The 12,994-nt window shown below is 32.6% G+C and overlaps 1 protein-coding gene across 1 annotated transcript in view; it reads left to right on the top strand.

Moving 5' to 3' along the window:
• Positions 1–12,994, top strand: part of LOC110113854 (rab3 GTPase-activating protein non-catalytic subunit) — a gene marked incomplete at its 3' end in the record, with an annotated part of 52,947 nt that overhangs the window by 18,659 nt on the left and 21,294 nt on the right. Inside the window, 1 exon segment of the mRNA XM_020846560.2 lies at positions 3,993–4,138. Within this exon segment, the coding sequence (XP_020702219.2) occupies positions 3,993–4,138 (146 nt within the window).

Here is a 12,994-nt window from a genome sequence, read left to right as displayed (position 1 = left end):
TAAAAAGAAATAGAACCTGAAGAATCCTGACCAGCCTCACACTCCTGCTTCCTTGCCCTAACCTGTAATCATTTAACTACATATAATTAGCTAAAAAGCCCAACATGTTACCAAAATCTATAACTGAATTCCAAGCATAGAAAATGAGCAATATGCATGTCAACAGTTAAATCATAGCAGTTACATTTATATAATCATTGAATCAGTGCATAAATAGTCACATGCAATAGTAATATAATCTATAAATAATAAAACACTATGGTATGAAAGCCAGTAAAGTAAGAAACTGGTATAAGTATCAAATATATAAAGCAATCGTCATATCCATAATACCAATTAGTATATAAATTAGATAAAACATCAAATCTAAACATCAGTAAAGACTATTGAAATCAAACCAATATAGTAAAATCATATATGAAAGTACATATGGTAACTAATTATTCTATATTAAATCAATATATTAATCACATACTTAATATATCATGTATATCACATCCTCAATGAATATACCATACTTTTTATCAATAAATAAGTAACAATGTTAATAATAAATCCATATAGTAATATGAATAATACCTTAATAATATGCATTTAAATATATGAAAGCCAGTAAAGTAAGAAACTGGTATAAGTATCAAATATATAAAGCAATCGTCATATCCATAATACCAATTAGTATATAAATTAGATAAAACATCAAATCTAAACATCAGTAAAGACTATTGAAATCAAACCAATATAGTAAAATCATATATGAAAGTACATATGGTAACTAATTATTCTATATTAAATCAATATATTAATCACATGCTTAATATATCATGTATATCACATGCTCAATGAATATACCATACTTTTTATCAATAAATAAGTAATAATGTTTATAATAAATCCATATAGTAATATGAATAATACCTTAATAATATGCATTTAATTAGTCACACTAAACAAGTAAGAATTTTGGCTATCACGGTATTTTTCAATATTGTATTAGTATCAATATTAGTAAATTGTTGGCTCAGTCAATAAAGTCACACTCTTTGCCCATCGGCACAGTAATCATCTCCTTATAACTCCCAATCAATAGAACATTAGACCAAATCATAGTATTTAAACAAAAGTTAGTCAGCCCACCATTATGTAAAGATCAATATGTCTCCAGCCAAGGGGTCAACAAGTTTTTACTTATCCTTTACAAACACTTTGTTATCACCATACTATAATAATAATCTCAATCACAAATCTACCTTCATTTTCAATGCATTGCAGCAATAATGCATAATTGAGCAAAAAATATCAAAATCTCCTAACCATAGACAACAAAAGTCAAATTGAGCAAAAATTTACATTTTTAGAATTTAACCAAATAACCAAATATTATATAAAATAACATTCTAAGGCTTTAGTTGAATTAAATCACAACTTTAGAAGTCAAAATAAATTTCTTAGTAGGAAGAAATTACTGTATTTTTAAAATCACCCAGCGAAAAAATCTCAAATAAAAACTCAACATTCATAATTTTAATATCTATAAAATATAAAAAGTTACACAGTGAAAGTTTTACCGATATAAAATTATTCGTTTTTCATAAGAGGAACACAAATTTGATCAAAATAATCAAAAATATAAAATTTTTGAAATTAGAAATAGAACAAAGGTTCCTTACAATGAGATGAATAAATTTTCCAACTAGGCCGAATGATAAAAATCGCTCTGCGGCCTCCAAATCTTATATTTTCTTTTCTGTCTCTTTATATTTCTCTCTAAATCTCTGAAATCAAATCTTTGTTGGGCCGAATGAAGAAAATAAATGCTAACAGTTGATTAAAATGTTTTAATTGAAATAATAATTTAATATTCTTAGCATAAAATTCATAAAAATTCTTTTGGTCTTCAAACATTATAGAAAATAATTTATAACATAAATCATTTTATTTAAAAAATAATGGTAAAATTGTTTTACTAAATGGACACCTAACGGTCCTGAAATCCTCACTTGCACCAATAGGTGGGAATTTCTTAATGATTTTCACTAGTGCGCAAAAAATTACAAAAGAAATCATGCAAGTAAAATATTACAATAACAATGTTATGACGAAGATTATTTATGATTTGGAGTTTTATTGACTCTAGAAAAAATATTTACCTGAATCAAAATATGGGTTATAACATGAAGAATCTTGGAGTGCCATTAAGTCACCATCATTGGAAAACCCTCGTCGCCCAACCATCACTACAAGACTTTCACCAGTCAATTGTTGCTCGATTACGATTCTTAGACCACTACCACTCGACTAAGTTCTCTAAGACCTTTGTCGCTTGACTACTATCTCATTAACCATAATCACATGCTGACCATGATCACTCCAACCACCATTATACGATATCTATCCCTTTGACCTTTTTTACCTGACAATGGTCCATTTGATCATGATCCTTATGACCTACATCATCCACAGATTAGGATCTTATTAACCTCAGTCTTCAAATAAAAGTTCCTCAGACCTCCGTTGTCTTACTATGATACCTCAGACCTGCCCGCTTCCCACTACGATCCCTCTAGCGACCATCGCATGACAAAGGTCTCTTTGACCTCTGTCACCCCCCAACTATAATCTTTCTGACCTTTGTCATGCACTTACTATAATCCTTTTGACCATCATTGGCTGACTAAGGCCCCTTTAACTTCAGTCATTCATTGATTATGGTCCATCTGGCCTCTGTTGCTCAATAACTATCCTTTGAACATCAATGGCATGACTATCATCCCTCTGACCTCCATTTCCCAACTATAGTCTCTCTGACCATTGCGCCTGCAAACTACAAGCCCTCTGACCATCATTATTTTACAATGGTCCCTTTGACCTCCATCGCTCGTTGACTACTATCCTCGGACCAACATCACCCTACTAGGATTCTTTCAACCTCAATCGCTCACAAACTAGGATCCTTCTAACTTACATCGTTTCATAATAGTCCCTTCAATCTCCGTTGCTCACTAACTATGATTTCTCCATCCTCCATCGCTCAACTACAATCCATCCAACCTCAGTTGTTTGACTATAGTCCATTCGACCTTAGTCACTCGACTATGATTCTTTCGACATCCATCGCTCGTTGACTATAATTTTAGCAACAAAATAAATAGGTCAACATTCTCTTTAGAACAATTCTTATGTCATTGGATTATTTCAACTCCAATCATGTAATTTTCTCTTTATGGTGCATATTTGTCGCATTGAACCAACACCTTCCCATGAGGAAGGACATCTTTTTCAATCAACAACAAATGGTTGTCGTTTCAATTGAGCAATGCCCCATAATTTTTCCCATTTTTAGGATTTTTCAAGTAAAAATTATGGTCTATTATAATTCCAACACCTCTCTTTCTTATTGAGTGTGTGTTGAAATTTTGTATAAAGTTGGTACTTTAAACTCTATATCTCTTTACATCACGAATATTCTGACACACAACAATAATATAGTGAGATCATTCTATTTTATTTTTTTAGAAGAGAAGTTGATAGAATTGCATATTCTTAATTATACCATCTATTTTTCAATATAATATTAAAAATAGCATGTTAAAAAAAATAAATAGATTAAGCTATTAGGTTTTGAACCATATAGTGGAGAAATTATTCAGTGTGGAATTCGAACTTTGCTATTCATTCGGATGCAAATAAAATTGTGACACGTGGATAGCCTATGTGGCAATTGCCGACATGGATTGATTAGTAGAATTTCGACATGGATTCAACACTTAAACCCTGATGATGGTTAAAAGTGAAAATTGTGGATGAATTCCACATTTCGAGTGGCACCTTTTCAGTTTTCAACATCCGGTTCTCCTTCTCCAAAGCAAAACTCCTTTGAAGTTCCTGCATACTCTTCTTGCACTACAGGAAATTCAGCTATTACCGACAGTTTTTTACAGTTAACCTGGTATTACCGGTGGTTTAAAAAAAAACTGATGGCTTTTTGGCAGTTCCTAAGCTGCCGGAAAAAATGGCGCCGGAAATCGTTGCCGGCGGTGTTTTTCCAGCTATTTTTTTCCCCAATGACTTTCTGGTGGCCTATACTGTCGATTATTACCGGATTTATTACCAACGGCGTTCCGGCCTATACCGTACGGTGTGTTCATCGGTAGTGTGTTCATGGGAGTTCGTCGGCGGCTTTGTAGAGTTTGAGGGCGGCCGGTGTGGGGTCTGCGGCTGGTGACAGGTCGTCGACGGATGTCAAGCCACTTGATTACGTGAGAGGCGGGCGGAGACGACGGGGGAGCTCGGCTGAAGAGAGAGAAGGGAAGAAGAGAAATAAAATGGAAGGCTCAAGATGGTTCATTTTAGGGCTTTTACCATCGGCTTTCCGGCAGCTTACGCCTCCAGTAATAAATTCACTTATTACCGGCGGTTTTAGTCGCCGGAATACCACCGATCATAATAAAGTCTGGCGGTTAATTCGTTGATTTTATGACCGCCGCTAGTTCCGGTGGCATATGCTTGAAGAACCTCCAGTTACCGGCGGCCAAACCACCGGCTAAACTGTCGTTATTACCGGCGATTAAACAACCACCGGTCTAGGCTGTCGGTAGCAGCTGAATTTCCTGTAGTGTTGCAATCTGGCATTCGTCTCTGAAGTTCATGCATTCTCTCTGATGGCATCACCTTCTCCACTTGCAAATAGAAAGGTAATTTTCTTGCGTATTTTATGATCATGTTATGTGTATTTTATGCTCATGATATGCATGTTTTATGCTCTTGTTATACTTATTTCATATTTGATAATTGTATAAATGTTTGATGCTAGTTAAGGTCTTATCATATTTTCATTATTTTTAGGGTTTATATTAAAATCTAAACCCTAACAAACTATTGACAAATAAACTCATTAGATCTTAGAAACAACATAAAATAAAATAAATAAATATTTTATGCTAGTTACACACAAAATAAGCACAAAGAGGCAAAAATTATGCACAAAATACGCATTCAGTACTTTCAATGAGCTTTCACCACTTTTCACTGCATCTCAATACTTTATTTCTTATTTGACCGCTTTTATTGCTTTCATTATATTGGTATACCTGTATCAATACTATTTGATTATGTATTGTATTAATGTTTCATTTATTATTTGTTTGACCAATTTTATTTCTATCTCGACCATCATCTCTATATAGGCTCGTTGACAATTTAAATTTTCGCTTACCTATTATAGAATGCAATTTGTGGCTTCTACTTCATTCCCTCCACCTCATAGATTTTCAAGTGCATGTACTCATATTTAGAAAATATTGAGTGCTTTTTGCATTGTCGTCACTTTACTTGCACTATCATGAATTTATTTTGTATGCCAAATGGTGTCAAGCACTCTCGCTATCATGTAAACATTAGAATCATATAGAGAGTGATTGGTACTATTTTGGCTTACAATATAGTGGTGACAATGCAAGAGGCATTCGATAGTTGTTTAAACTGCTCTTTCTTTGCTCTATCACATCTTTAATTGCGCTGCCGTTGCGCTTTCATAAGAATCAAATACGCCTAAAATGTTGAAATACTACAATCAAGATTGTGATTTTTTATGATAACAAAATATTATTGTTATGATTTTATTATTTTTCTCCTAACATATATTGGATATTTACAGTAATTTATGTGAGTACTAACATTTCAAGAAAATCATATATTTCTCCAGATTGCTGAAGACTTCAAGACAAGGTAGAATAGGATTTCATGTAAAAGAGTGTATATCTTTATTTTTATTTCTTAAGTCTGAACAAGTGCAATTTTAACTGGGTAACCATACACACACACAGGGCGAGAGTGATAAATTTTTTAAAAAAAATTGATTGTATTGTGTGATATATAATTATACTGTACTATTTGAGTTAGTTTTTCTCCAAAATGTGGTTACTCAAACCATGGCTTGATTTTCTTAACTGATCGTACTATATGATATACAGTCATACATATGACTAACAGTGTACAAAATCTGGTTCGTACCAAATTATACCATATGAACTTGATCATTTTTAAACCGTTCGTACTATATAATGTCAAGTCATGCAGATGAACGAATATATATAAAATTTGGTTCATACCAAGTCATACTAAATGATGGATAGTTATCTTGAACTATTCATACTGTACAATATGAAGTCGTATAGATGATTGATAATTTATGAAATTTGATTCGTACCAGATCATACTGTATGATGAACTATTATTTTGAAATATTCATACTATACGTTGTCAAGTCATACAGACGACTAACAGTACATGAAATCAGGTTCGTAAGTGATCGTACCATATACACTTGTTCATTTTTGAACTATTCATACTGTATGATATTAAGTCATATAGATGACCCATAGTGTATGAAACTAAGTTCATCCCAGTTCGTACTAAACGAAGCCATAATTTTTGAATTATTCATACTGGATGACTTCGATCGTACAGTACAAATTGTGGACGGTTTTCTTTAAAAAATCAATTTTTGGACAATTTTTCATGTGTTTTCTATAAATAGAGTCCTAAAATTGTCATACATGTCCTTTTGTTTCAAATTTTCTCTTAAGAGTGACTATTGGGAGTGTGTATGAAAGAGATTTTGAGATTGGAGAGTGAGAGATATAGTGAAAGGGAATTATAAGGAATTCACAAGGTTGGCCAAAGTGAGGATCTCTTTACTCTTCTTCTAATATCTTCCCAACTTATTTGGAATCTCTTGAGAGATCTTCAAGACTGGATCAAGGTTCTCTTCCTTCACTAGGAGGGTGAAAAGGACGTAACAATTCTCTACCTTCATCAGGAGGGTGAAAAAGGATGCTTCATTCTATTCCTTCACCAGGTGAGTAAAAAAGGACGATTAGGTACTTTGCCTTCACTACGTAGGTGAAAAAGGATGAAAAGGTACACTACCATCACTTAGAGAGTGTAAAAGGTGACGGTTCTCTACCACACATGGTTGGTGGAAGAGAGTTTGTAAGGGCTTCTCCACCTTACTGTGGGGGCTAATGGAGAGTCACTAGTGTTTAGTGCAATGCCTGGAGAAAGAGTCTCTAGGGAGTGGATGTAGGCCTAGTTTGATCGAACTACTATAAAATTCAATATTCTTCTATTACCTTTTTTTTTCCTGCATTTTATTTCACTGCTCTTTATATTTTTAGTTGAAAGGTTATCGATGAAAGTCATTTCTATAAACAACTACATATTTCAATATTAGTGTTTTTAATATTTTAAGAAGATTTTAAAAAAAGTTTTCCAAAATCCAAGTTTTTTTTAAATAACCAATTCATCCTATTTGTGAATCTGGTTTCAGGTAATAGAATTTTGATGATAGAAAACTCTTCTATTTTCTATGACTACCTTGCCTACTAACAATTCAGGTCCATAAGATCAAATGGCAATTTGAACCAACTCAAGATTGGGTAGACTAGGTCTGAGTCAGTTTGTAATATTTTCCTTTTCTTAAGCCAATTATAAATGATGTGGTTCCTAATGCTATGTAACCTTGCACACACACACTTGGGAGAAAATTCTGACTATTTTTAGAGTTTTCAGTTTTTACTCACATCATCCAAGATGATCTTAATATCGTCCTAGACAATCTGTTAAAAATAAAAACCCTCATTAGGGAATCCTGGTTAAGGCAACTGTCATTAAGCGTATCATCATAGACGATATTCGTATCGGCCGGGACGATAGGCTCAAATCAGAAAGAATCAGCCGATAGATCTATTTAGGTAGCTTTAATTTTTTGACATCATCCAGGACATTTCTTGGACGATATAATATAATTATACCTAAATTAATACGGTAATTAAGGAAAGCAATTAAGGTTTGATTGCTCTTCGTCCTGGGCAATCGTAGGATTATCTGGGACGATCAGTTCAAAAACCATAGCTGATCCTGGATGATCAAACATCGGCCAGCTTCTATTAAGGGCGATGCTCTGGACAATTTGTATGGATTTGAACTAATCGTCTGGGATGAATATGAGATCGGCATGGACGATCAAGCTATTTTTTCCATTTTCTAGACATCCATTCAGTGTGATTGTCTGGATGATATTCAATGATTTGTACTAATCGTACAGGACGATATCCTATCATCCTGGATGATACAAACAAAAACCTTATGATCGTTCCAAATTGTCCTAGCTGATTGAACTTAATTTGTACTAATCGCACAGGAAGATATTTATATCATCCTGGATGATAAAATCGGTTTGTTATAATTAAGAGCTATTCCGAAGCTCTTCTTTATAAGTTCTCTTGTTTCACCCAAGAGGGCATCTTTTGCTGTTGTTTTGACCTGAGAGAGCTAAGAGGAGAGGGAGAGTAAGGGAGAGAGAGAGAGAGATAGGATCTTGTGAGGGGGAGTTTATAAGCAGTTTCATAAAGGTTGTTACAAGCAAGGATCCATCGTCATCTTCGCCAGTCATCATCCTTAAATCCTTAGGGGTTCTAGAGAGGTATACTTCATCATCTAATCAAGGTTCTCTGCCTGCTTCAAGAGGAAGAAAAAGGAGTTGGGTTCTCTGCCTTCTTCTGGAGGAAGCAAAAGGAATTGGGTTCTCTACCTCACTTAGGTTATTGGAAAGGAGGTTTGTAAAGGCTTCTCTATCTTGCTGTGGGGGAAAAAGGAGAGACACTGAGTTTAGTGCAATACTCGGAGGGCGCCTCCAGGGAGTGGACGTAGGTCGTGTTGACAAAACCACTATAAATTTCTATGTTCTTTATTATTGCTTCCGCATTTAATTTCCACACTTTGATTTTCGTGGTGAATCATGGTTTTGATTTAAGATTGTATTTTCTGTTTGAAGATATTCCCCCCCCCCCCCCTCCTGGTTAGCCTTGGAACTAGTTCATTAGGGCTTAACATCCCTGTCGAACTTTCACATCCATCCTCTTGGTTAGCCTTGTGACAATTCTATAAGGTCTAACAACCTACATGAACTTTCAAGTGGCATCAAAGAAAATTTCAAAAATTAGGGTTTAGACTACTTACTAAAAAATGATCATTGCTACTTTTAGAAACTAAAATACTACTAAAGAATATTCGATCCCTAGACCACCTTTATTTGACAACATTCCTTTTGATTTCTAAAAAACTTGCATGTATACTTTTATGCAATCATTTGACTATCACATGTGGATGTTAATATAGAAAGGTTATACTAAACCTGCTAGAATAATAGTTTACATTAAAATTAAAACACCATTTATTGAATGGACTGTAGAAGAAAGGGACTTAGCATAGTTAAATGCAAAATGATTAAACAAATTTTTTCGTGCCTTGAAATCTGAGGATTATGTACGTGTTTAAACTTACAAAACTAGAAAAGAAATTTGGAATAGACTTTGCATAACTTATGAAGGGACAAAAAAAGGTAAAACAAATTAGGTTGAACATTTTATAACATGACGGTAAACTTTTTTGCATGAAATCAAATGAGTCCATTTCTGATATGTATACAAGATTTACCCAAATTTTTACCTCGTTGCATGCTTTAGGTAGAGAGCTTACAAATTTAGAAAAAGTAAATAAAATTTTACATTGTTTGTCTATTGCCTATGATGCAAAGATAACTGTCATTACTGAGTCTAAAGATTTAAATGTGTACTCTATTAACAATCTACTTGGATCACTTATTGCTTACGAGCCAGGAGTTAATTAAAGATAGATTGATGCAAGTGACAAAAGAAAGGAGAGAAATATAGCTGTGAAGATTGATGATTTAGAAAGTGATCAATCAATGCTAGAAGATGATGAAGATATTGCTCTTATGACTAAGCATTTCAAAAGTTTTCTTAAGAGAAAGCAATGATGACATCAGCATTGGAACAAAGGTAAGTTCATTAAAAGTCTAAGGATTTCTAATGAAGTTATTTATTATGAATACAGAAAGTCCGGACATGTAAAGACAAATTGCCCAAATCTCAAAGCTAATCCTAACAAGGAGAAAGTTGACGAGAAAATTCACATCAAAAAAGGAAAGAAGAGATTGTAAAGTTCTTTTTGGGCTGACTCAACTTCAGACTCTTCAAAAATAAAAGAAAAAGAGGAGGTTATAAACTTGTGCTTAGTAGAAGATAAGCTTGATCATTCAGATCAATAAGAGGTATGTGATATATCCTATGATGAATTATTTGATATTTCTGAGAAAATCCATAATGCATATAGGAAACTCAAAAAATTACATGCAAATCTTAACATTGAGTATTTGAATTTATAAAAGGAGTATGAAAATTTGAAAAAAGATCATGCAAACATAGATAACAATCACATAACTTTACAATATGAATTTGATAATTTGAATAAGGTGCGTTATTTATTGAAAATATCTTATAATAAACTTGAAAATGATTTTAAGTTGTTTATAACTGAATCAGATCAAAAAGAACATGAGTTGAAAGTTGAAAATTTAGTTTTAGAAAGTGCAAACTCATATCTTAAAGTAAAATTGAAAGCTTTTAAGGAAGATAAGACACCTCTCACACTTGAACAATTTTATAATCCTATTCAAAAGCATATAGTTTCAAAATCTAGGAAAAGATATTATAACTCACATAGATTGGTAAATTCTTTTCATTGTGTTAAATATTTTTTATGTGGAATATGGGGCATATTTCCCACACTTATGCTATTCATAGTTGAACATATTTCAAGTGGAGACCTAAGATGTATCAATCATAATATATCAAACATGCATCTAAAATATCAGTGTCAAGAGGTGAACCCAAATAAATATGGGTTCCCAAGTCTAACGTTTGATAATTTTGTAGAAGCGCTCTCATTCAAGCCTTCATGGGAGCATTTGGTACCTGAACATCGAATGTTCAAAATATATGACTGGAGATGCAAATCAATTTATACTACTGGAGGCCAAGATATGAGGCAAAGTGACACTTGGATATAACACCATTAGGAGAGTGGTAGGAATATGTATGATTGGCAATACAAATAATTTTCTGATTGAAAATATTATATCAGTAGAAGGCTTGAAATATAACTTGTTAAGTATTAGTTAGCTTTGTGATAAAGATTTTAATACAAATTTTTTGCCTACAAGCTACATTATAAACCAAAATGGAGTTGATGTGTTGCATGGAGATAGGGTAAATAATGTTTACATACTTGATTTAATTTATGTTAAATCTTTTAATACTTTCTTTCTAAAAATTGTTACTAATGAATCATGGTATGACATAAAAGACTTTGTCATGCAAGCATAAAAAATCTTAAGAAGATTACCTAGAAGGAATCTGTAAGAGGCATACCCAAATTAGATTTCACTAAGAATCACCTATGTAAGCATGTTAATTAGGGAAATAAGTCAAGTTCCCTTTTCATTCAATTAAGGATGTTAGAATAGCAAACCCTTAGAAGTTCTTCACATGGATCTCTTTGGACCTATTAGCACTGTAAATCTAGGAGAAAAATTTTTAGGTATATAATTATTGATTAATATTCAAGATTCACTTGGATTAGATTCTTATCTCATAAGAGTGAATCATTTAAAGAATTTAGAAATTTTTCTACTTCGATTCAGAGGAATTTAGGTTGTGAATTTCTTGTAATTCATAGTAATCATAGAGGAGAATAAAAAAATAAAAAATTTAAATTTTTCTATAAAAGCATGGGATAGATCACAACTTTTCAACCCCTATGACTGCTTAATAGAAAGAGTTGTTGAAAGGAAGAACAAAACTTTGGTAGAATCTACTAGAGCCATGTTGACTGAATATTCACTTCCTAAATATTTTTGGGCTGAAGCAGTTAATACAAATATTATGTTATGAATAGGGTGAACATTATATCTAAGTTAAATAAGACACCCTATGAACTTCTTAAAGATAAAACACCCAACCTCTCACACCTACATGTCTTTAGATGTAAAGTGTTCATTCATAATAATGGGAAAACTCTTTTAGGAAAATTTAATCTTAAATCTAATGAGAAATTTTTTTTGTGATATTCAAGTGTTGGCAATTCCTATAGAGTTTTTAATAAATGAACATTGGTAGTAGAGGAAATCACTCATGTAGTTTTTTATGAATTTGATATTTATGGAGGGTCTAAGTTAGAAGAAGAAGATATTGAAGAGAATACCCAAGGAATTAAAAATGTAACTCTTGAATAAAAGGTTAAAACTAAAAATAAGTTGTCTAGAGAATAGAAATATCTTAAAAGTCATTATAAAGAACTTATTTTAGGAGACCCAAGTGATAGTGTTAGGACTAGGCTTGGGCTTAGCAAAGAAGTGAACCGCTCAGCATTTATCTTAATGATTGAACCCACTAATATGAATCAAACACTTTCAGGTGAATTTTTTATTTTAGTTATGCAAGAAGAATTGAATTAATTTATTAGAAATGATATTTGAGAATTAGTAAAAAGACTTCAAAATTAAAGTATTGTTGGAACTAAGTGGGTTTTCAAAAATAATATGAATGTTACAGGTGTAGTAGTTATAAACAAGATAAGATTGGTGGCCGAGTAATATCAAATATAAGGAATTGATTTTGAGGAAACTTTTACCCCTGTAGCCAAACTTAAATCTTGTATGAATTTATTTTTGAAGAGTATCTTAATAATCATGTAAAAAAATAAATTTCTTTATCTATTCGTACTGTACAAACACAATTTGTACTGTACGAATTCTCCATATTTCACATGATTTCTTTTATGCATTGGGCAGACAAAAATATGTTATGTTATTGATCGTACAATACAAACACATGTTTATATGTAAGAACCATCAATTTATCATCTGTATGATCCTTACGGGTATTCTAATGATAGTTATTTTTCAAGCATCGTCTATATGAACACCTATTTGTATGTACAATCTAGTTGTCATTTTGCATGTGGACGATCTCAACTATTAGGTACAAACATTATTAACTGATTGTCCCATATGAACACCTGCTTGTATGTATGATCAGTTTGGTCAAAATATCATACGAAACGTCTCATC

The sequence above is a fragment of the Dendrobium catenatum genome, unplaced genomic scaffold (assembly GCF_001605985.2).
Source record: "Dendrobium catenatum unplaced genomic scaffold, ASM160598v2 fragScaff_scaffold_1400, whole genome shotgun sequence".
In the NCBI taxonomy this organism is placed as follows: domain Eukaryota; kingdom Viridiplantae; phylum Streptophyta; class Magnoliopsida; order Asparagales; family Orchidaceae; genus Dendrobium; species Dendrobium catenatum.
Note: the sequence above shows the minus strand (reverse complement) of the source record. Positions and strands in the feature narration are given on the sequence as shown.